At 43.2% G+C, this 23,846-nt stretch overlaps 1 protein-coding gene across 1 annotated transcript in view; it reads left to right on the top strand.

Annotated features, from left to right (window-relative positions):
• Positions 1–23,846, top strand: part of PIR (pirin (iron-binding nuclear protein)) — a 113,633-nt gene that overhangs the window by 84,863 nt on the left and 4,924 nt on the right. Inside the window, exons 7-8 of the mRNA XM_006892393.1 lie at positions 6,015–6,059; positions 12,789–12,871. Of these exons, the coding sequence (XP_006892455.1) occupies positions 6,015–6,059; positions 12,789–12,871 (128 nt within the window). The remainder of the gene's footprint in view (positions 1–6,014; positions 6,060–12,788; positions 12,872–23,846) is intronic.

Below are 23,846 nucleotides of genomic sequence, written 5' to 3'. Positions count from 1 at the left end.
CCGGCAGTTCTCTGCTGATGTGCTGTTCCAGACATTTTTGGATAATCTTCAGCAGAATCTTGCATGTGAAATCAATGAGATTTTTCTATAGTTTCCACACTGTGCTGGGTCACCTTTCTTTGGAATGGGAACAAATATAGATGCTTCCTCATGCAGAGATCCGAGCATGTCCAAAAGCATGCGCTCCACTCCTGGCAACTCCTCATGTTGCTAAGAGCCTCCTTTTCAGCTTTTCTTCCTCCCCCTTTGTCTCTAGTGAGATCACACTATAGGGAAACAGACCTTTCAGGGGTTAGGGCTGTGTTGCATTCCACCCTTGCTGCTCTTGAAAATTATTCAGCTTATCAGATCCTGGGGGGGGTTATTACAGAGCTCCCACATTATATAATTGTTGTTGTTTTGTGCTGTCTAGTTGGAATTCACCCTTAGCTGATTCTCCAGCATGTTTTCAGATGCAGTAAATCACACAGGAAGAGACTGTCCATCTTTCTCCTGTGGAGCAGCTGGTGGGTTTGAACCGTGCACATTTGCATTGCCAGTGAAGTTCCTTACCACTAAGCCACTAGAGTTCATAGTATCATCACAAATGTGAATGTTTGGAGGACACACCTCAATTCATGTCAATAAGCAAGAAAATAATTAGCAGATTTTGTCCTCCAAAGGCGTTAACTTCCATCCTGGGTGCACAGCAGACTGTCTTCTGACAGCTTACATTCCCAAGGGCATTGCTTGTCCATTTCTTCCTTAGAATCCTAAGGTTCACTTACTCCTCACCCTCTCTGTTAGTGAGTGATGCAGTGGCATTTCATATGATCACTGTGAGCTGAACCGTGATGGAAGACTATCTAGTGGCATGCTAGTGTTCTTGTTTCAAAAACAGGGTCCGAGAGGTGGTCTGCATGTTATCTGCCAATGGCTTATAAACACAAACCATGCTTATCACGTCTGCAACTCCACTGGAGCATATTTTGATTTGAAAAAGCCAGTTGTCTCAAGTGGCCGTTAGTGTCTACCTTTTCTGCATTCTTGGCGGATGTTTTGCCTTCTTACTGGCCCAGAAGAACACTACATCCTGATGGAATATTTTCATCAGGTTATAATATAATATAAAGAATGCACTGTATAATTTGGTCTGGCCATTCCTTTAAGGAAATCTTTGTTCCTTCCAAGGATTCTTAGTGGTACATCAACAGTACATCAAAAAGAATGGCCAGAAATTCAAGTAGGATTCAAGTAGGATTCAGAAGAGGTCATGGAATGAGAGTTATCATTGTTGATATCAGATAGATCTTGGCTGAGAGAAGAGAATACCAGAAAGATGTTTACTTGTGTTTTATTGACCTACCCAAAAGCATTCAACTGTGTAGATCATAAAAAATTTTGGATAACACTAAAAAAAAAACAGGGGGAGGGGAGAAGAATAAGAATCCCAAAACACTTAATTGTGCTCATGCATAACCTGTATAGACCAAGAAGCAGTTGCCCATATATAGCAAGGAAATGCTACATGGTTCAAAATCAAGAAAGGTGTGCTTCAGGACAGCATCCTTTCTCCAGACCTATTCACCTGTATGCTGAGCAAATCACTTGAGAAGTTGTACCAGATAAAGAAGAAAGTGGCATCAGGATTGGAGAAAAACTCTTCAACAAACCGCATTATGTAAGTGACACAACGTTGCTTACAGAAAGTGAAAAAGACTTGAGATGCTTGCTGCAGAACATTCAAGACTACAGCCCTCCATATGGATTGCATCTCAACGTCAAGAAAATAAACATTCTCTCCTCTGGGAAATATTATGATAGGCGGAGAAATGACTGAAGTGGCCAATGATTCCATTTTACTTAGATCGACCACTGACATTCATTATAGTAGTAGTCAAGAAATCAAAAGATGTGTTGCATTGGGTAAATCTGCTGTCAGGGATCACTCCGAAGTGTGAAAGGGCAATTATGGCAGATTAGAGCCTAAAATGCATCTGATCCGAGCCATGGGATTTTCAGTTGCTTCCTATGCATCTGAAAGTTGGACAATTAAATCAGGATGATCAAAGAAGGATTGCTGTTTTTGAACTGTGGTGTTGGAGAAGAGTACTGTATATCCCATGGACTGCCAAAAGAATAAACAAACAAGCCTATCCCAATAGGCTTGACTGTAAGGATGGCATGGGCTAGGATGGTGTTCAGACGAGTTGTGCATAGGGTCACTAAGAGTCACTTAACAACAACTGCCTGGAGGAAGTGCAACCTGGATGCTCCTGAGAGTCAAGGAGAGTGAAAAGTGAAACTTCGTCTCACTCACATATCGTCAAGACGGCCAGTCCTTGTAGACAGACAGCATGCTGAGAGAGGCAGAGGATCAGAGGAGGAAAGGAAAACCCTCAATAAGATGGATCGACACAGTGACTGCAACAATGGGCTTGAGTGTGACAGAGATGGTGACAATGGCGAAGGATAGGACAAGGTTCAGATCTCTTGTTCATAGAGTTATTATGAATTGTACTCAACTTGACAGCACTTAATAACAACAACCGTGATGTAGTGGATTAAGCCTTGGCCTTTTCATTGGAAGGTTGGTGGTGTGCATTTACCATCAGGAACAAGAGATGAGACAGTGTACTTCTGTAAAGATATTCAGCCTTAGGAACCCTCGAGGGTAACTCTACCTCTGTGCCTCCAGGTTGCTATGAGTTGTTATCATCTCGACAGCAGTAGGGGGTTTACTGTTCTTCCTTCTGGATCATTCTCTTAAGCAAATCTTAGTTCCTTCTGAATCACGTAAAATGATAAAAAGGGAAAGTGGCAGGTCGAACTAGTTCTGTGTGGGCTAGTTTGCTGCCTGCAGAGTGGCTTGGAAGCCAAAGGAGTGGAGGAGAAGTGGGATTCGCACTATCAGAACCCTCCCAATAAAAATGCAGTTCATTAGTCAATTGCAGGGAGGGTTTTAGCAAGCAGAGAAACAGCCATTTTATTAATATCATTCAACTCCGAGGAGGGAGCTGGCTATATAAATGATTATACGTCCTTACAATGGAATGCTGTCGACTCTTCCAAGGATGAGTTACATCTCTTCTGTTTTGACATGGAAAGGTATCCAAGATAGGACATTTTGTTTGTCCTAGTTTTTAAGCAAATAATATACAGCACAGAAATGAGAGGGGGGGATCCTCCCAAAAGTGCAAATTCCCTGGCACTTTGAGAAAGTAGCGCAAACAATTCTCAGTGACTAAGGCTGGCCTTTTAGCTCTAAAAGACCACGGTCAGTGAAGCCACTGGAAGGCCCATGATGTACAATTCTCCTCTCATACGTACAGGGGGCGCTGTGAGTCGGGATTGACTTGATAGCAACTAGGTTTTTTTACCATTGTTTTGTTTTGGTAAGTTGTTGACAAAAGCAGAGAAGAAAGGGGTTTTTATTGCAGAGTTCAATTTCGTTATCAGCCCAAGGTTGGAGAATTCCATTGACTGGGCCTTGGACTGCCAGGAGGATAAACAAGTCTGTCCTGGAGGAAGCCCAACTAGGAGGCTCCTTGGAGGCAAGGATGGGGAGACTTCAGCTCATGTGCTTTGGAAATGTCATCAGGATGGGCTGGGCCTTAGAGAAGCACAACATGCTAGGAAAATAGAGGGTCAGTGAAAAAAAGAGGAAGTCCCTCAAGGAGACACAGAGAAGCACAACATGCTAGGAAAATAGAGGGTCAGTGAAAAAAGAGGAAGTCCCTCAAGGAGACACAGAGGCTGCTGTGGTGCGAGGTTGGGCAGTGGTGCCGAAGATCAGAACGAGCTAGATGGCACCTTGTGCACCCGTATCTGTTCAACAAATGATGGCGGACGTCCCAGTGGAGTGCTTTAATAAGTGGTTTAATGCATGAGCTATGAGCAAACAGCATTACTCGTAGAGGATGTAAACCAGTCCGGTAAAGTCTTATAGAGGGTGATGGCACATCCTCTGGTCCCCACTCAAGTGTGTGTGTGTGTGTGTGTGTGGTCAGTCTGCCCTCCTATGCACTTTCTCAATCACACTCAGTTGCTATTAGATTGGATCTGTTGTCTTATCCTACGTGCTTTCCTTGTACATTTCAAGCCAGCTGCCACCAAAGCCATATCCTTAGATTTGTCCTCACTGCTCCTTTTTTATATTATATATATTTTAAAAATTTTAATGAACGTTTACAGAGACTTTGGACTTCCATTCATTCATTGCTCCCCTCATTTTGCTCTTCTCTCTGAAAAGTAAAAGAAACATTCTTTCATTGGTATATAGTCCCCCCCACACTGCTCCTTCTCACTTGCCTTAGTTCTGTCTCTAAGTGGTAGCACTTCCTACTTCCGTAGGAAGCTGCATTGCTCACCCAAAGGCCACACCTCTCTAGGGGTTCGAATCCACCAATGATTCCACAAAAAAAAAAAGATAGGCAATTTCCTCACACCTCAGAAACCCAGTGGAGAGTGAGCTATAGGTCAATTCCTACTCCAGGGCAGTAAGTGAGCTGAGTCTCCAAGTTAACTTTTAGACAGACCCCAACCCAGCCTTATACTCTGCCCGCATTCCATTCCCAGAGCTTCTCCTCATCCACTGGTGGTACAAGAAGTGACATCCTGATATCCAGGGCTGTGTCTCTTGGTAGAAGCACAGCGTCTGCTCTGGGCCAGGAACCCACTGTGCCAACACCTCTGAAAACTGAGTATAGGGGTTAAGATTGCAAAGGGGAAGTTGTGGGGGATTCTGAACTCTCAGCGCCCCTGTATCATGGTAAGAACCTGCTGATTCTCATGCACCCTCTTCCTAGAAAGACTTAAGAGACTTGAAAAATTGTGTGGATCATTCCAGAGAGTCCCATTGTGCCTGCCAAGATCATAGATCCTTGCAACTTGGGAGCCAGTGTTCTGAGAATGAGCTCACTGAGAACAAAAATGCAATTATGTAGAGACAGACATGTTCTTAGCATTATCTTAACATTTAAAACTATTTTGAAGCTCAGTGAACTGAAGACAAAGCCAGACTGGCGTCCTGTGGTTAATGGCCAATGTGCATCTGACCCTGTCAATTGTAGACTGTTTGCTTTGTTTGGTGCTTAAACGTTTGGGGCCAAGGTATTTAGGTTTTGGAATGAGTATGTGTCTGCATGTTGAAGTGGGGGAGAGACAGAGACAGACAGACAGACATGGATACACATTGAGTGGGGGAGGAGACAGCTCAAAGAACTTAAATTTTTAAAAATATATTAAAAAGAAAAGGATTTCTCCTCCAAATGATATCTTTTCTATTCCATCATAAAAAGAAAAAGTTTTCTTGTAATTTGGGTGAAAGTTTTCAGAGCAAATCGGTTTTTTGCTCAGTGATTCACGCACATTCTGCTTCCTGACATTGATTGCAGGCCCCACAAGAGAACAACAGCACTCTTCCCAGTTCAGCTCTGTGTTTTCTCTTTCCATTTGTCCTTTTCTCCTATACTTGCTCACCTTCTGCGCTTTCTCCCTGGGCAAAGGCTGCCTCTTTTTGATCTTGTATAGCTTGTTCTAAGGAGCATGTACTTTGGTGGTGGTGGTGCTCACCTTCTACACCTGCTTTATGTTTCAGGCAAACAAGATATTCTTTGTTCTTTTCTGTGGGTCTTGAGGGGGGCATGAATGGTTTGTGGTTGACTACTCACAGAAAGGTTGGCAGTTTGAATCCACCCAGCAACTCTGTAGCGTAAAGTCCTTCCATTAGGTCTTCCATTAGACTGTAATTCTTTACATTAGGAGACTGCCCATCTTTCTCCTGCAGATCAGCTAGGGGATTTGAACTGCCAGCCTTTCGATTATACACTCACTATACCACCAGGGCTCCTCTCTATCAAGATCGCAGCCACGAAAACCCTATAGGGCTCAATACTACGCTGTTACACTCAAGGACGGTCACAAGTCAGAGTGGACTGGCCGGCAGCGTGTTTAGTTGGGGCTTGGTTGGTTGGTTTGATGCTCCTTTTCATGTCCCAGATGCTAATCTTGTCATGTTGCCGATTTCTTTTCAGGGTGGACCAGCTTCATTTATACCATAGCTGGAAATGTGTATATTGGTAAGTGAGGGGTCTGCTCCTTTGGGTTCAATACAATTGTAAACTCCTGAAGGGGCTGGCCGGTGGGGCACCTTCTGTGGGTTTGAGGTGAGGGTTACATCTCCTTTTCCCCACCAGCCACTCCAGATTCTAGCATAGGGGTGCCCCGGGGGTTGGGGAGGGAAGAACATGAATACCACTTAGATCGCCAGCTATTTTACTATGGTCCCTGGACAGACCCAGGCACAGCTGTGTGGGCTGACATGCTCCACAGGGTCGGGGCCCGTGCACCCCATCTCGCGAGGTGAAGGGATGCAGCTACAGTAACAGAAAGGTCAGCAGCTTGAGCTCATCTGGCGCCTCTGTAGAAGAAGGTTCCAGCGTTCCGCTTCCATAAAGGCCCCCACCCACTGCTGTGGAATTGGCTCGAACTCACGACCCTCTCCATTGGGTTTCTGAGACTCATCATGCATAATGTGAAACTCCTAACCCAAAAGGCAATGGTGGAAATTCACCAAGGGACAGCAGTGGGTTTTTTCATGAGGTCCAAAGGGAGAGGGGATCTATTCTTAGGGAGGTGAGAGCAGATGAACTAGGATTTCCAGGCACCTCTTAAAAATCTCAGGGTCCACTCTCCTATTCTGGTGGTTCCTTTCTGAGTCTTGCCCAGCAGAGCTGTTTGAGACTCCGTCAACTGTCCCTGCACCGGGAGAGAATGTGGCATGTACAGCAGGTGTAGGCATCGCTCAAGTTGCGCCCTGGCCCACCCATCCATGAGTGTCCTGCTGTGGTGGCCCGTGTGTGGCCGTGACGCTGAGAGCTGGGCTGCTGGTCACATGCCAGCAGGGTCACCCACAGCAGGCAGGCTTGGACTAGAAAGGCCTATAGAGATCTGCTTCTGAAAACCAGCCACCGGAAGCCCTGGGGCTCACTACAGAGCACTGTCCAAGGGACTTGGCGTGGACACAGCACCCGGAGGACACCGTGTTGGGTGCAGGGAAGAGTGGCAGAGGTGGGTTGACATGATGGCACACGGCAGCCATGGTGAGGGTAACAAGGTTACAGCAAGTCAGAGCTGATGTGTCAGAAATAGACACTGGCAGATCTTAGGCCAGAAGCAGGGGCCTCTCGGTATGCCCACCCGCGTCCCACTCACAGCACGACAGGGACCATGCCACCTCACTTTGTCTCTTTAAGTCCAAACCCCTTGGAAGACGGAGCAGCAGGAGAGCCAGGGAGAAGCAGAGGGCCCACCGCTGCCTGTGCCCACATCCTCCCGGAGCAGCCCACTCCTGCCAAGAAAAATGCTCTTGGGTCAGGGGATGGTGACACATAGCCTTGAAGCAGAAGGTGTCATGCTGTTGACACCTCAAACCTTTTCCGTGCCTACAGGCCAACTTGTGTTGGATGGCACAAGTTGTCTGGAAGGACACTGACTACATTACACTGACTTCTAATACAGTGGAAGCATCTTTAGTTCTTTTCAGTCGAGAGCATTTCAGTCACAGATCAGAAGCACCCTTCATTGGTTTTAGCCTTCAAGAAAGTATGAAAGGAAATGCAGTAGCAGGATTACAAGTCCATAAGCACACACCTTAAGCTACATTAACCATCTGGGAGAGATGAGGCATCACTTGGTTTTATGGGCTTCTGAAAATCCTGGGAGTCACAGCACTATATAAAGATGAGGGGGGTGCCACACAAAATGTTGTTGTGGCATTGGTGCCCTTAACTTCAGACTTCAAGAGAAGCAAAAGAACCTGCACAAATGGAAAGCCATAAAGCACATTAATTCGAAGATGGTAAGGCGATATTTGTGGAGGAGCAGGAGCTGAGTCTGCAAACATTTTTTTTTAAAAGAGCCAGATGGTAAGTATTTTGGTTTCAGAGGAGGCCAGCTGGCCTCTGTGGAAACTGATCAACTCTACCTTGTTGGGAAAAAGGCGCCCCCCCAAAAAAAAAAAAAGAAAAAAGGCAGCCCCATTAAACACAAGACATGGTTTACTGAGGTTATCTAGTGATAATTACAGGTACAACTGGCATAAACAGCCTTGAGGACAGGCACAAACGCCTGTAGGTTTGCTACAACTCAGCTAGAGTGAGTAACAATGGCAGGGCAGCCCGGGAAGGGTTGCTTGCTGCTCTGGAGGGTCGGGGTGTCCGGGAACCTCACTCAAGGTGTTTACCAAGCACCAAAGGACACTGGGCGATCTAGTTAGTTGGGTAAATCAGAACCGTCAACGCTAGCAAGTCTATTCCAATTAGAGGCAACCCTCTGTCGAACCGGTGAGTTCTTGGTTTTATTCACCTAACGAGATTAACTGGTGTTCATCGGTCCTTGGTCTCCCCACCATTGCTACGTGCCTCAGCTGAACTGTAGTGGTGGGGTCTGCTCTCAGGTCTGTTTCAACGTTAAACAATGTGTACAGTAATGAGATAAGTGTGGGAAAAGTTGGTAATTTGAGAACAGCTAAGTCAAATGATGTGTAAAAGTCAATTGGAAAAAAAAAAAAAAACCAAACCACACACACCCAAAAAAGTGAATTGCTAATAGAAAAATTGCCTCTTAAATGGCATGGGAGAGAAATGGTAAAAGTTAAGGAAAATCATAATATTCTAGAAGAATTTAAGAGGTCCATTATAGGCATGATTTATAAAGTTTTATAAATTTATAAAGTGCAAATCCAATCAGCAGATTCACCTCGACTATACAGGTAGTCTCTACCTTATGATGAGATTCTCCCAGATAACACCCTTGTAAGTAAATTTAGACATTAAATTGAACCTTTCACTATTATTGCTTTTATGATTGGAGCTGTGAAAATCTATGATTGACTATCTGAGAATAACAACATGAGAAAATGATATGCTGCAGAGTTGTAAGGAATACATGTTACTAAGAATTGGAAAATTTAAAAAAATCCTTAAATAGGTGTTTTTAATCTACAAACAAAGAAAAAAAATTCACACTCATTGCCAGAGTCAGAACCACCTTAGGGCTCACTCTCCATTGGGTTTCCAAGGTGAGAATCACAAGGGAGGAAGGAGATTGCCCTTCTCTCTACACAGGAGCCATGGGGACATCCAGATTGCCAGTGAGATGTGACTTTAGGTTATCTGTGCAATTCCCTGTGGACAACAGCACCAGAGCTCCCTTCAAGGGCTTCTTTAAAGAGCAAAAGAGCAAGGATGTCACTTTGAGAACTAGGGCGCACCTCACCTAAGCCACTCACAGTATTTTCAGTTGCCTGATAAGCATGTGAATGTTAGACAATGATGAGAAAGACTGACAAAGACTCTATGCCTTTGAATTGTGATATTGTTGAAGAATACAGATTGCCAAGAGAATCGGTCGGTCTTGGAGGCAGTGCAGGCAAAATGCTCCTTAAAAGCAAAGATGTTAAAACTTCATCTCACCTAATTTGGGCATGTTATCAAGAGGGCCCAGTCCCTGGAGGACATGAAGCTTGGTAAAGTGGAAGGGTCAGCAAAAAGGAGGAAGAGCCTCACCCAGATGGCCCAACCTAGTGCCTGCCGCAATGGGCACAACAAGGGGCGCGAGGCTGGCACAGAAGTGGGCAGTGTGCCATGCTGTTGTTTGTGGAGTTGCTATGAGTCAGAGAAGACTCCATGACATCTAACAACAGCAAGAGCAGTTCCTCAGAACTTGAATACGTCATCAGTCAAGGACAACCAGTTATTTCCAAAATTTGGCAAAGGCACATTTATAGTTTAATTCAAAAGAAATGTTTGAGGCAGTTTGGTGGTCTTTTTAAAAAATTGAAGATCTGTGCTCGCTTCGGCAGCACATATACTACAATTGGAACGATACAGAGAAGATTAGCATGGCCCCTGCGCAAGGATGATACGCAAATTCGTGAAGCGTTCCATATTTTCGACCCTGAAATGAACCCGTCTGTAACGAAGGCTAACTCCTAACTCCTTTCACCTACAAATTTCGTCTTTGGATACAAAGCTAAGTGGATAGTCCTTAAGGAGGGACTGTTTAAAAAGAGGAAGGGAGAAGAAAAGAAAAAAAAATTGAAGATCTTTATCACATTAGGTAAGAGGGCTTCAGTTGAACGTACGAAACTGATTATATAAAAAACTATGATGAATGTGCCAGAACGGTTAGTGAGATAACAGCTCATATAAATGGGGGGGTGTGTGAGAAGAAAAAGAAAGCATGGCATACAAGGGGGACGTTCATAACAATGAAATACACACTGGAGATGCTCCACCAACCTGAAAATATATTTTAAAGTCATTTTGTCCTTTCTTGTTTGTTTAAGGCCTACTAAAAATAGTTGTAGTGAAATGATTTTCAGTTACATTTTCCTGAACTGCACTATGAGATTTAACATTCTTGGCCCAAAGTCTCTGTGGAAACGACTTCCAATCTGACAGGACTTTATGTATAACTGAAAATAGAAAGAACGAAATCTATTTTCTTTTGAAACTTACTTGAGGTTCAGGAGATAATAAGATGGATGAGAATGTCATAGAAATGACCCAGAGATGAGGCTGGGATCAATCTGTGACCCTCTTTTAAACATGTTCTATAGGAATTCCCTAGGAATCTATTGTGCCTTTCGAGTTGTGGTGTTCATGAAGAGTTAATGGACTGTCAAGTGAACGAAGGAATCTGTCTTGGAAGAAGGGCAATTCGAGTGCTTCTCAGAGGCCAAGATGATGAAACTCCATCTCACATACTTTGGGCATGCTATCAGAGGGGCCAGCCCTGGGAAAAGACTTCATGCTAGCAAAGGGGGCCGGTTGGTGAAAGAAAGGAATAGCTTCAACAAGATGGCTTGGCACAGTTACTGCCAAAAATGGGCTTGAGCATGGGGATGGTATATGACGGAGCAAGAGCAAGGTCAGATCTGTGGTTCAGAGAGTCACTAGGAGTTGTTGAGGAGACGGCACCTACTAACAACAACAACGACAAAGGACAGCAGCTAAAAGGATACTTTTAGAAGGCTGGATCTGGCGTCCGTATGACATAACTTTCTTTGCGTGGAGCGTTTCAAGTGGTCTCCTTGGTGTCAACACTGCATTTTCTTGTATAGTAGAAAGTGTGTCTTACGCACAGTCCGAATTTGAAGTCTTTGGCCAAGCTGAACCCTTTGTTTCTAAATTAAGATGCAGTCAAACCAGCCGCCCCGATAGGAGGTGCCGAGAAATCCCAATTCAGCATTATTTTTGAGAGCTGACTCTTCGCACGCTCACTCCATTAAAAAAGTAATGGAGAGCCTTTTATAAACTGTTTGAGTCTATGTATCATGAGACATTCTATGTGATAAAAGGAGGGGCTGGGAGTGGGTCAGAGGGGTAAAGGGAGCTATGTATGAATTAGACAAATACAAAGACATGGCTTACAGCTCCGAGGGAATCTCAGCAAGGCACGCTTCATAAAATGCTGCCCCTTATCAAGTGAAAAGTATTACTCAATTCTCAATGAGATTCTTTTTAGACTCCCAGGCCTTTTTTTTTCTTGCCAAATCCTTGCCTGAGTGAGAAATCAGTGGCTTTTCATTATTATTTTTATTATTATTCTCTTCAGTGTTTGTTGACCTAGATCCTTGATGGACTAAACTACTTCCATGGTGGCCATTATTCATTTAGTTCAAGCAAGTCTTTATTGATCACCTATAAAGGGACCTGCCAACCCAAAGGCCATGCCTCTCCCTGTATAAATCCACTAGCAATCTCCTCCTGTGCAATTTACAGCCTTAGAAAACCCGCTGGAAAGTCAACTATGAGTGGGTTCCAGCTGCAAAGCAATGAGTGAGTGAAAAAGGAGAAATCCAGAGAAGTGTAAAATCCATTTCCTGCATTCAAACCATTCAAAACCTGTTTGAAGAAATGAAATATCTTCTTATGAAATAATCACAGAATAAGAAGATTTTTAAGATAAATTGGAGGACTGTTGAAAGGCAGCTATCAGATTATGCAACAAGGCCCAGTGATCAATGCTATGGGGGAGTCTTCTGAATGGATGGGTAATTTCCCTAAATATGCTTGGTTTTTCTGAGGTCTTTAATTGAGGAAACACACTGAGAAGCATGTAAGTTATTTTCTTATTAACTGAGCATGGGTTTGGACATGGTGTTAGATGTGTAGATGGAAACTCAATTCAGCGTTTACTTTACTGTTCTTATTTATCTGTGTTGGAAACCAGCAAGTTGCAGTCTTGGATAACAACAAGTTTTTGTGTTCCGGTGAGTCGGACCTAACTCATAGCTGACCTTCCAGTGGGTTTTCAGAGGCAGGAAGTTGCTTGGGAGGAGATCAACCATCTTTCTCCAGTGAAGCAGGTGGTGGATTACAACTGTGTGCCTTTGAGTTGGCACTGCAGCTCCTTACCACTGAGCCACCAGAGCTCCACCAGAGGTGGTGAAATGCCAGAGCGCCTTATTTCTGAAGTTGCAATAATATGGGGCAGGTTTTTCTTTCTACATGTTGCTATGATACAGACCATGTTTCAGTGGAGCTTTTCCAGCTGAAGATAGAGTACGAAGAAAGACCTGGCAAGCTCTTCTAGAAATGACCCAATGCAACCCTATGGATTTCAACAGTCTGATCTCCAGCCAGTGATGGGGATGGTGCAGGAACAGGCAGTGACTAGTTCTGCTGTGTATGAAAACGAGTGAATAGGGGGGCTCACTCCAATGCAACTAACAATAGCAATGCAGTTAATCAAATATACAACCACATGAAGATAAGTGTGCTGGATCATCTTTTTCGTAGGACCTGATGACGCCCAACAAAAAATAGAACCTCACCATACAGCAGTGCTGGGAAAGGGCGACAGTGTCCAGGTGGAGAACAAGGTAAGCAGCAGAATTCTTTACTCTATAAATAATTGCTTTAATTGGGTTTTAGATTATGGGGGAAATGGGTTGGCCTCTAGATAAATGCATCAGTAGAGATTTAGAGGCATGCGTCCTCACAGAAAGCCTGTGAGAATTTGGAAGTAGATAATAACGGTGGTGGTAATTAATGTCCCTGAATTGTACATGTGAAAGTGTTGATGCGGTCAACGTTTAGTCACATGTATGTTAATCCTCACTACGGACCAGAGAGGCAACGTTGGTGGTGGCATCAGTCCCACAACGGAATGACTTGGCGTAGACCATAAAACACAGTCAAGATGCATCTGACATCAGAAGCGATATCCTTGGTTCCATGTTCTCTTCTGAATCTGGCTTAAATTTCTGGCAGTTCCTTGTCGATGTACTGCTGCAACCAATATTAAATGAGCAGCTGCGAACTTTCACTTGCATGTAGTGATGCTGGGAAAGGTGGAGGGCTGAGAGGCCGCCCCTCAACCAGGTGGAATGACGTGGTGACTGCCGCAATGGGCTCTCGTGTGTCAGGAAGTGCGAGGATGGTGCAGGACAGAACAAGGGTCAGATCTTTTGTTCATAGGGTCGCTGTGAGTTGAGCTCGACTCGCCGGCCCCTAACAACACCAAGAACAACAGTGATGATACTGTTCTGTAATTCTGGCATTCTGTTAGATCCTGCTCCTTTGGAGTGGGCATGAATATGGCTGTCTTCTAGTCAGTGTCTTTAATATACTGAATGGCATAGGTCACATCACACTTGGTAGCTGACTTCCCCATTTCTGGGCCTAGACCAGGGAGTGCGTCCTGCATTCTGTCCCTCTATTGAAACATCTCAGTTGTCCAACATCTTGGTCAGTTCCTGAATCCTTGATTTATGCCTGCAGTGAAGCCTGTACTTCTTTGGATGTCATCTGAGTTTTATTTCATGCTATCTCTGAAGTTGTTGAACGCTGAGCGTAGTACTGTGTGGGGTACGGGGATTCTGCATACGCTTGCCATTTTCTTTGTGTTGCTGCCTGTGCCATTTGGTACTGCGACTTATCATTGAGTTTTGATTTTTTCCCTCCCCTTCAATTCTTTCCACTTGAGAAATGCCAAGCATGCCCTTCCCTTTGGGTTTTCTACCTCCAGGTCCTTCCACAGTCCATTATAATATTTTACTTCAACTTAGTGAGCCACTTCTTGAAATTGTCATTTCAGCCCCTTTACCTCACCATTTCTACGTTAAAGAACACGCAGCAGAGTCTCTTCTGACAGGGATTGTGGTCTCTCCTTTTTTATAAATTTATTTTTAAGCAACCGTTTGTCTCCTTTCTGCATAATGTTCTTGCTATCATTCCACAATTCTACTGCTCTTAGGCCCTTGATGTTCGATGTGTCCCATCTATTCTGGAGGCATTCTCTAAATTCAAGTGAGATGCACTCCACGTTGTCCTTTGGCCCTCACGGACTTGTTTTCATTTTCTTCAGTTTCGAGGGACCGTTCTGCAATGGACCCCTGGTCTTGTTGTGACTGATGCTCCTGAGCTTCTCCATCGTCTCTCTCCACAGCTGTTGTTGTCAGGTGCTGCTGAGTTGATGATAATTCCCAGTGACTCTGGGAACAGGATCTTTCCCTATCCCGCACCATGCTTACAATCTCTGCAGTGCTCAAGTCTGTCTTGGTGGGCACTGGGTCAATCAAGCTCATAGAGTGTCAAAACCACCAAGCCACTGCTGTTGTGTTAGAACTGACTCATCTCTGACCCTCCAGTGGGCTTTTGGAAGGCTGGCTGCAAGTCGTAACCTGAGGAAACTGCCCACGTTTCTCTTGCAGCACTGCCGATGGACTAACTGCCAGGGAGGCGCAAGGCTTAGGCAGCAGAAATCCCTATGGACCACACTACCCAAGCTCTCTTTTGGCCAAGTATTGCACTCAATTAAATTAAACACTGTGCAGCAGACATACAACAAAGCATCCCATTAAAGCTAGAGGCAATGTTGTTAATGTATTGACGTGTAAAAGTTCAAGCCAAAATACACTAGTTGGGGTTAATTGTTTTGTTTTGGTTTCTTTTTTAAAACATCAAACTGATAATAGTGTAACAGTTGATTGTTTTATCTGTCCATTGACCTAAGAACTGTAAATTGGGGTATCTACTAAAAAAAAAAAAAACAAACCAAACAGCTGCACATGACTGAATCAGGTTAAATTGTGCACAAGCTTGGTTTCTGTTCAGGTCATTTTTCAGGTAATGTGTCATTTATGCTAAATGCTCTCAAAGCAAATGCATGACCTGACGGTCATTCTCACAGCCCAACTGCATCTCAAGCTACATAGTTATAAATTGTCAAAGTAACTGAGCTGCTGTTCATAATTTGGAGGTTGCCAACACCTTAAATAAATCATAGGGCTATCATCTGGGTTTTATTACTGATCATTTATTACTGCTATCAGGGGAATGCAAAACACATCTTGGCACTAATACTCATGGAAAAATAACAAAAGCCATTTTTAAAGGAAAGAAAATAATTTCTAAGGAAAGCCTGAAGTTCTTATCTCTGTACTGGGAACTCTGAAAGGGTACACCAAAGTATGAAGAGGAAAAAAAAAAAAAGCAACCCAACCCAACCCTACAAAACCAACATAATTGGAGTCCCAAGAGCTCATGAATTTTAATTGAATGCTCATACAGGAAGGAATAGGTTGACCTGTACTACTTTGGTCTTGATCTTTTCATCAAAATCCAGAATGTCACTGACTTAGATCCAGACAGGGACCCATTCCTTAAATGGATCCTTCATTCACTTTGCTTTCACATGACTTTCATCTTTGATAACTTAGAAAAGAACTCCACACTCAAACTCGCTGACATTCAGTCAGTTTTGATGCAGAGTGACCCTCCAGTGGGTTTCGGAGGCGGCAAGTCTTAAATGAAGGGTACTGCCTATCCATGTCACTCAGAGCTGCTCATGGATTCCAACTGCCTGATCAGGACACTCAGCCTTTCGGGTAGCAGTGCCACATTAAACCACACCACCAGAGAGTCTTCTCTTAAGGAAGGATACCCTAAAATAAATACATACATACATACATACATACATACACACACACAAACCACATTGCTTTTGAGTGCCCCCTGTGCTAAAGAGTAGACCAGAGCTCCAGAAGGCTTCCTTGACTATAGTCTTCAGGAAAGCAGACCGCCTGGTCTTTTCTCTGTGGTGCCTCTAGGTGGTTTTGAACCACCAGACCTTGAGCTAGAAGCCGAGCACAACTTGTTTGCACCAAGCTGGGACCCAAAGTTGCCATACACAAGGGCTTTTCAAGGTAAAAGCAGTTGGGACATTTAAACACACCACTGAGTAGCATAAAGGTTATCTACTTTTATCAAAGGAGGCTAGTTGTGGAGGGGAGAGGAGAATGCATTTAAAGATGTGAAAATGACTGAGAGCAGATCTGGTTTGCATTAGAGGAGATGGGTCCTTCAGAGGTGAAATGTGTGGACAAGTCACTAAGAGGAGCTCGGACAAGCCTCCAGATTTTGGAAATGATGGAAAATTAAACTCCTGAACTCCCAGCAATTCAATAATTTCTCCTTTCAGACGAAACACACGTGTCCCTTTAGTCAGCTGTCTGAATTACAAATGGCAAGCCACCATTTGATTTGAGCAATATCAAAAGGAGTAAACACGTTCAACTTTTTAAAAAGTTTCAAATTATTATCACTCCAAATTACATAAACAGTAGGACATGTTCATCGCTCACGGAAGTTGACCCTTGAAAACGAAGACACTTATTAGCACATTCTGAGCGGTCAGCACATCCATGACTGTGTGATGAAGTCAGTACTTCCTGCCCCCTTTTCCCTTCTATCTTAATCCTAATTCCCTTTACTATTTCTCCTGACCCTGGGACTCAGCTATGACCCAAACCAATCAACCAACTAAAAAAAATCTTCAAAACACTATCAAATGATATGTTTCAGATTACTGACTGTCTTGTTAATTGTCAGGGACCATCATGTCGTCCCTGTCCCATGATGCCCTCATGTACAGCAGACCAGAACACTGTCCAGCCTCGTGCCATCACCACAGCCTCTGCCATGCCACTGTTGCAGTCACTGCATCAGTCAGTCTTTTTTGAGAAGCTTCCTCTTTTTATGTAGATTTTCTACTTTTCCAAGCATGAAGCCCTACTTCGAGGACTGGTCCCTCCCAAAAATGTACCCAGTGTATGTGAGTCGAAGTCTCACCATCCCTGCCTCTAGTCCTTCCTCCTCCAAGACAGACTTGACCTATTTGTTCTTTTGACAGTCCAGGGGCTAGTCAATATTCTTTGCCAACCTGGCAATTCAAAAGTATCAATTCTTCTTTGGTCTTTCTTATTCATTGTCTTGCTTTCACATGCATATAGAACAACTGAAATACCATGCAATATCTAGTGTCTAAGTTGACATCTCTCCTGTTTACCACTTTAAAGAGGTCTTTGGCAACAGATCAAGAAAAGAGCACTCATCTCTTGGTTTGCCTCGCTCTGTGCCTTGCGTCTTGCTATGACGCTAGATACCAGCAGAGTCATCGTCAGTCTCCACCTATGGTGGAGAGGTTCCAACAGTGCTTCTAGAATAAGACAAACCAAGAAGCAGGGCTGCCCATCCGCTTCTGAAATAGTTGGCCCATGAAAACTGTATTAATAACAGTGGAGCATGGTTTGATATAGTGCTGGGACATTATTAGCCACTCAGGATGGAAGGCACGAGGATGACAATGGGTTGAAACAATGACTGCAACAGTGGGCTTGAGCACAGCAGAGACTGGGAGGCTGGCACAGGGTCAGTCAACGTTTTGATTTCTGGTCCATAGGGTCACAATGAGTTGACATCCACTCGATGGCACCTAACAACAAGAAGCAGCAAGGTTAAAACTCTTTTTCTGAAAACATAACTGCCACCCAAGCAGATATATGCACACCCATGTTTATTACTGCAGTAGCAAGGAGTTGGAAACAACCTAAGTGCCCATCAACAAACGAATGGATAGAGAAGCTCTGGTATATTCACACAATGGAATACTATGCTGCACTGAAAAACACGGAACTCATGCAATATTATTCAAAATGGGTGACCCTGGAAGACATTATGCTGAGTGAAATATCTCAGTCACAAAAGGACAGATACTGCATAATGCCACTGTTATAAAACAGGACTGACCTGGCGGTTGGAGGGAAACTAAGAGGAGATAAATAATGTACATGACATTGAAACAGATGAGGGAGAGAATTGTATAAAAGGAATATCTGATTAGGTATTATTAGCATGACAAGAGTCCAGAATAAGAGTTTCATAGTAAAGTGGTGGTGGTGGGACTGTATAACAATGACTGAATTTTTCTTTTCCTTTTCAAAGAGAAGAGCGAGGGGGGTTGGGCAGAGAGAAAAGTGCAACAATGAATGAATGGAAACCCTAAGTCTCTGTAAACTTTCATTAAAATTAATTTAAAACAAACAAAACAAAAACACCCAAACCTCTTTTTTCCCCCTAATTACTGTTGTTTCACACTAAAACTGCACTGCTCTCAAGGGACCCTGAAGCAATGACTCTTTCTGGATAACTGCATTTTATTTTGAAGTGGAATGCTTTGTCATTGAACTATCACATTGGAGGGAGAACCCAAGAACTCATTTTTGATAGAAGGCTTTCCATTTCCTGAGGCCTTATCTTCTAATCAGCCTAATTGCACTTTGTCATAAGTTGGGTCATCAGCATGTGCATTAATTACTGCCCAAGCTTGCCCTCCGGACTGTTTGTTCCCACACAAAGTGGTCCCAGCCTAATTCTTGAGAGGTTTTTGCCTATTTTTCATAGTTTTAAAACAAAACCTGTCATTTCCATGCTCGATATTAGACTACCAGTTTTCTTGTACTGTCCCTCCTGTCCTTTAACCCTGAATCTATCTTGGACCCAACTATAAAGCCTGATCATTAGCACTGTGTATAAATAAGAAGAGTGATCACATCAGGACCTGGAGTTTGGGGAGCACGCTAACCTTGAGATTTTGGTCTTTAAAATGTGAAGGTCAATGCAGAAGCCTTTTTTTTTCCAAGTTAAGATTTTCAGCAAGTTAGCATACATTGATAGTTAACTCAGTTACAGATAAGTCAGGTGATGAGGTATGAAAAAAATCGAGACCTGGGGATGGTTAATAAGAGACTTTGGGTTCTTTGGGTTTTGGCCCGTGACGTAGTGATTACAGCAGCCACTAGGGCATGAAGTGTTCCATTCCCGCTGAGGGACTTGTGGGAGATAAATGAAAACCTTAGCAGGAGCTGTTCTACCATACAGTCCCACTAAATGGCTTAAATTGGGGGCAGTGAGGAAAACGCGTTTGAAGTCTTAAAACAGCAGTTGGGGTTTTGATCTATTTTTAATTCAGAGGATTAAAGAGTTAATTATTACCTCGTTTATTGAACCCAGTGGCAAATATTCTGAGACTGGTGACTTAGTGATGACTTATAATTAAAGAAATTGGCATTAGTAGAAATAAATATATATGTTAACTTGTTGCTGTCAGATTGGACCTAACTCAGCACAACTCCCTATGGACTATGCCACCAGAGTCCCCTGTATGTATGTAAATATATAAAACTAAAGGGAAAAATCCGTATAAATGAGTGAAAGAAAAGGCAATGTATTTTTAAACTTCCATCCAAATAACAACAAAAAGAAAAATTAAAGACTTGGCATGAGTCTGGAAAAAACCAACATATTTGTTTCTTAAAAACATCATTAAAGAACTATAACTTATTTTTTAAATGACTTATTATTCTTTCATCTCATATTAAAAAGCAGCTCAAGATGCAGTGAAGGCACTGGCTAAAAAATAAGGTCCAGGAATCAATGGGATACCAACTGATATGTTTCAAATGATAGATACTGCCCTGCACATGCTCACCTGTCTATGCCAGAAAATTTGGAAGACAGCTGCCTGGCCAACTGATCGGAAGAGATCCGTATTTGTCCCCATTGTCAAGAAATGATCCAACAGTACATGGGGTCATTATGAGTCATGGGTGACACAATGGCACATAACATCATCATCATTAATATCACATGCACACAAAATACTGCTGGAGATCATCCAAAAGTGGTTAGAGCAGTACATAGACAGAGAACTGCCAGAAATTCAAGCTGGATTTAGAAGAGGCCATGGCCCCAGAGATATCATTGCTGATGGCAAACGGATCCTGGCTGAGTGCACAGAATACAAGAATATCTATCTATGCTTTATTGCCTATGCAAAAACTGTGTGGATCATAGCAAATTATGGTTAACACTTAGAATGGAATCCCAAGTGTGCTCACGTGAAACCTGTACATACACAAAAAAGGTATTGTGCGAACAAAGCAAGAGAACATTGTTGTTGTTAGGTATCATTGAGTCAACCTGCGACTCATAGCCACCCTATGCACACCAGCTCTGAGCCCTGCCTTGTCCTGAGCCAATCTCACTGCCACTGACATACCTGACCCTATTACCTCAGTTACTGTGTCAATCCATCTCATCCAGGGTGTCTCTCTCTCTCTCTCGCACTGTCCCTCCACCCTTCTGAACATAATGTCCTTCTCCAAGGATTGGTCCCTCCTGGCAACATGCTCAAAGTATGTGAGACAGAGCTTCAAAATCTTTGCTTCCGTGAAGCAACTTGGTTTCACCTTCTCCAGGACAGACCTATTTGTTCTCTTGGGAGTCCATGGTATGTCTAATGTTCTTCTCGAGCACCACAATTTAAAGGCACCAATTCCTCTTCTGTCATTGTTAGTCATTGTCCAGCTCTCTGATGCATAGTAAGTAAGTGCAAAGACCATGGCCTGGATCAGGTTCACCTTAGTCTCTAGAATGACACTGTTGATCTTTAGTACTCTTTTTTTGGGGGGGTGTTTGATTTTTTGTTTTTCTTTTCTTGCTGTGTACTGTCAAATTGGATCTGACTGGCACAGGAGGAGATTGCCCTTCATCCAGAGGAGCATCTGGTGGATTCGAACCGCACACCTTCAGGATTGCAGTGCAGCTTCTTGCCACTAGGACACCAGAGCTCTCTTCTTTAGTTCTCTTGAGACATCCCTGACAGCAGATTTTTCCCCAAATGCAATTTATCTTTTGATAAGATAAGCAAGAGTGCTGATTGTGGAGCTGAGAAAGCTATAACTGTTAACAATCTCAATCTCTTCTTCACCTATCACGGTGCCGCCAACTGGCCTTCTGGTGAGAATCTTTTCTTTTCTTGGCCTCAATCCATATTGAAGAGTACAGTCCTTGGCTTTCTGCAGCAAATGCTTCAGGTGTTCTTCAGTTTCGTGGTTTAAAATTAAAAAAGGTGTGCATCTGGGTTAGATCCTTGCTCCATACCTAGTCAATCTGTATGCTGAGCAAATTATTTGAGAAACTGAACTTGGTGAAGACCAATATGGCATCAGGATCAGAAGATGACTAATGCAGAACCTTCAATATGCAGATGGGCACAAGCTTGTTTGCTGAAAGTGAGGAGGACTGGAAGCACTTGCTGCAGAAAATTTAACACTACAGCTTTCACTATGGATTACATATCAAAGTCAAGACAACAAAAATTCTCCTTACTGAACCAATAAGCAACATCATAATAGATGGAGAAAAGAATGAAACTGTCAACCACTTCATCTTATTTGGCTCCACAGTCAATACACTTGACTACAGCAGTGAGGCGATCAGGAGACGTATTGCACTGGGGACGTCTTTAGTCAGGGACCTCTCCCAATTATTGAGGAGCAATGATGTCAGTCTGAGGGCTAAGGTGCCCCTGATTCAGGCCATGGTCTTTTCAACCATTTGCTATGCTGCTGAGAGCTGGACAATGGGTAAGAATGGCAGAAGAATTGATGGCTTTAAACTGTAGTGTTGGGGAAGAGTACTGACTATCCCATGGACTGCCAATAGAATAAACAGATGTCTTGGAGAAGGTACAGCCAGACGGTGAAGCTTTGTCTCACATACCTGGGGCATGTTGTTAGAAGAGGCTATTTCTCAGAGAAGGACATCATGCTTGGAAAGGGGGGGGGGACAGTACAGGAGAGAAAGACCCTCCACTACACAGATAGACACAGTGATCACTACGAGTTGTACCTAACTCAACAGCACCTAAGGACAACATGTTATTAGAATATGTTTGAAGTTTTAAAATGTTTGAAGGTTTTGCTTTAAAATGGCTTTTTTTTGCATTGGCTTTTACTAATTGCCTTGTTTTGAAGCAGACAAGCCTACAAAAAGCTTCAAAAGAAATACATAATGTTTCAATTCTCTATTGCTACTAGAGGACAAATGGCTCTATAATTTGATGGCCTAAAACAGCAGTGAGTTTTTATTTTTTACAGTTATGGCTGAGGGGAGGGAGGATTCTTCCCCAGGTCTGTCTCCTTTGCATCAAGGATCACTCATGTGGCAGCTAGAATTTGGGGTGAGCCAGGGACGAATGTCAGCTAGGGTTGTTGTTCTGATGTGCCTCAGTTCTGCTATATGGGGTCCCTCCATTTGACCAGCCTGGGCTTCTTCACAAGGTGGCAGCCACAAGAGACAGCAACTGCATGTGGGAGGAACTGGGGAAGAAGGTATAAAAAGGGAATCGGGGGGGGGTCAGAGAAGTCAGCAATAAGTCAATGTGATATGGTAAATCCAGCTGGTCATGGGAATGAGGCCACACAAGGGACTGATGGAGAAGCCTCAGATCCTGCAGTCAGATGTCTGCTGGTGAGTTAGGGCCTTCTGGTCATCGGATCAGGAGTGAAGAGTGAGGACAAGCTAGAACTTCCCAGGATTCTTCAGCCTGTCTGTCACCACAACTCCAAGTTGGCCAGCTCTGCCTCAGAAAGGGAGGTTCGAGAAAGCACTGGCCCAGCTTAACCAAGTTTCCGTACCTGAGCCACCACCTATAAATACGTGTGCCTGAGACATGTGCAGTTCACCTCTGACAGCTCTACAGTTATCTTCTACATTATTTTTATTGTGATTTGAGTGCAAGTTTACAAAGCAAAGCTGCTTTCCATTCAGTCACTCACGCACATCTTGTTTCCCAACATTAATGATGATGCTCCCAACTCTTCCCACTTAGTCCCTATGATTCTAATATCCACTAATCCTTCTATCCCACCACTCCTGCCTTCAGGGCTTCATCCTTGGACAAACGCTGCTCTTTTGACCTTTTAAACCCTCAATTTCTACATAGGTAAATGTGTTGAAAAGTTCTTATCTTTTTTAGGACTTTGCTGAATCGCAAACTCTAGTGACATAGTGCATTACGTGTTGGACTGCTAACTGAGAGGTCACTGGTTCGAACCCATGAGACACTTCATAGGAGAAAGATGATACAGTCTGTTCCAGTGAAGATTTACAGCCTCTGAGACCGAGTGGAGGGTTGCCGTGGCCGAAATGGATTTTTGGCCTCTGAGTTAATTACATGTTAATTACTTAAAATATTTACATCATCATGAAATGAGCTAATGACCAAGAAATTTGAAAAGCATTTGTTTGCTTTTAAAACCATTTCCCAGGCACAAATTTTCTAATACATTTTATTGCCCTTTTTAATGTTCATAATCAGCACGTGTTCTATGGTAAAATTTTAAAAAAAAAAATGCAGAAAATCAAAATGACGTAAGTCAAATTTGTCTTCATGCTCCTCACTTTGAAAGAACTACTGATAAAGGCGAGCTCTGGTGGCCTAGTGGCAAGAAGCTGCACTGCAGTCTCAGAGGTACATGGTTCAAATCCACCAGATGCTCTGCTGGAGAAAGAGGAACAATCTCCTCCTGTATCAGTCAGATCTGATTTGATGGTACACACAAAAAATAATGAAATAAAATATTTTTAATAAAATAACTACTGATAAAAAATATAAGACAAAAAGAACTTGAATCCCTAATAAATTTGGAACCAAGATTAAAAAAAAAA

The sequence above is a fragment of the Elephantulus edwardii genome, unplaced genomic scaffold (genome assembly GCF_000299155.1).
Source record: "Elephantulus edwardii isolate Elephantulus edwardi_28Jun2011 unplaced genomic scaffold, EleEdw1.0 scaffold00115, whole genome shotgun sequence".
Lineage (NCBI taxonomy): Eukaryota > Metazoa > Chordata > Mammalia > Macroscelidea > Macroscelididae > Elephantulus > Elephantulus edwardii.
Note: the sequence above shows the minus strand (reverse complement) of the source record. Positions and strands in the feature narration are given on the sequence as shown.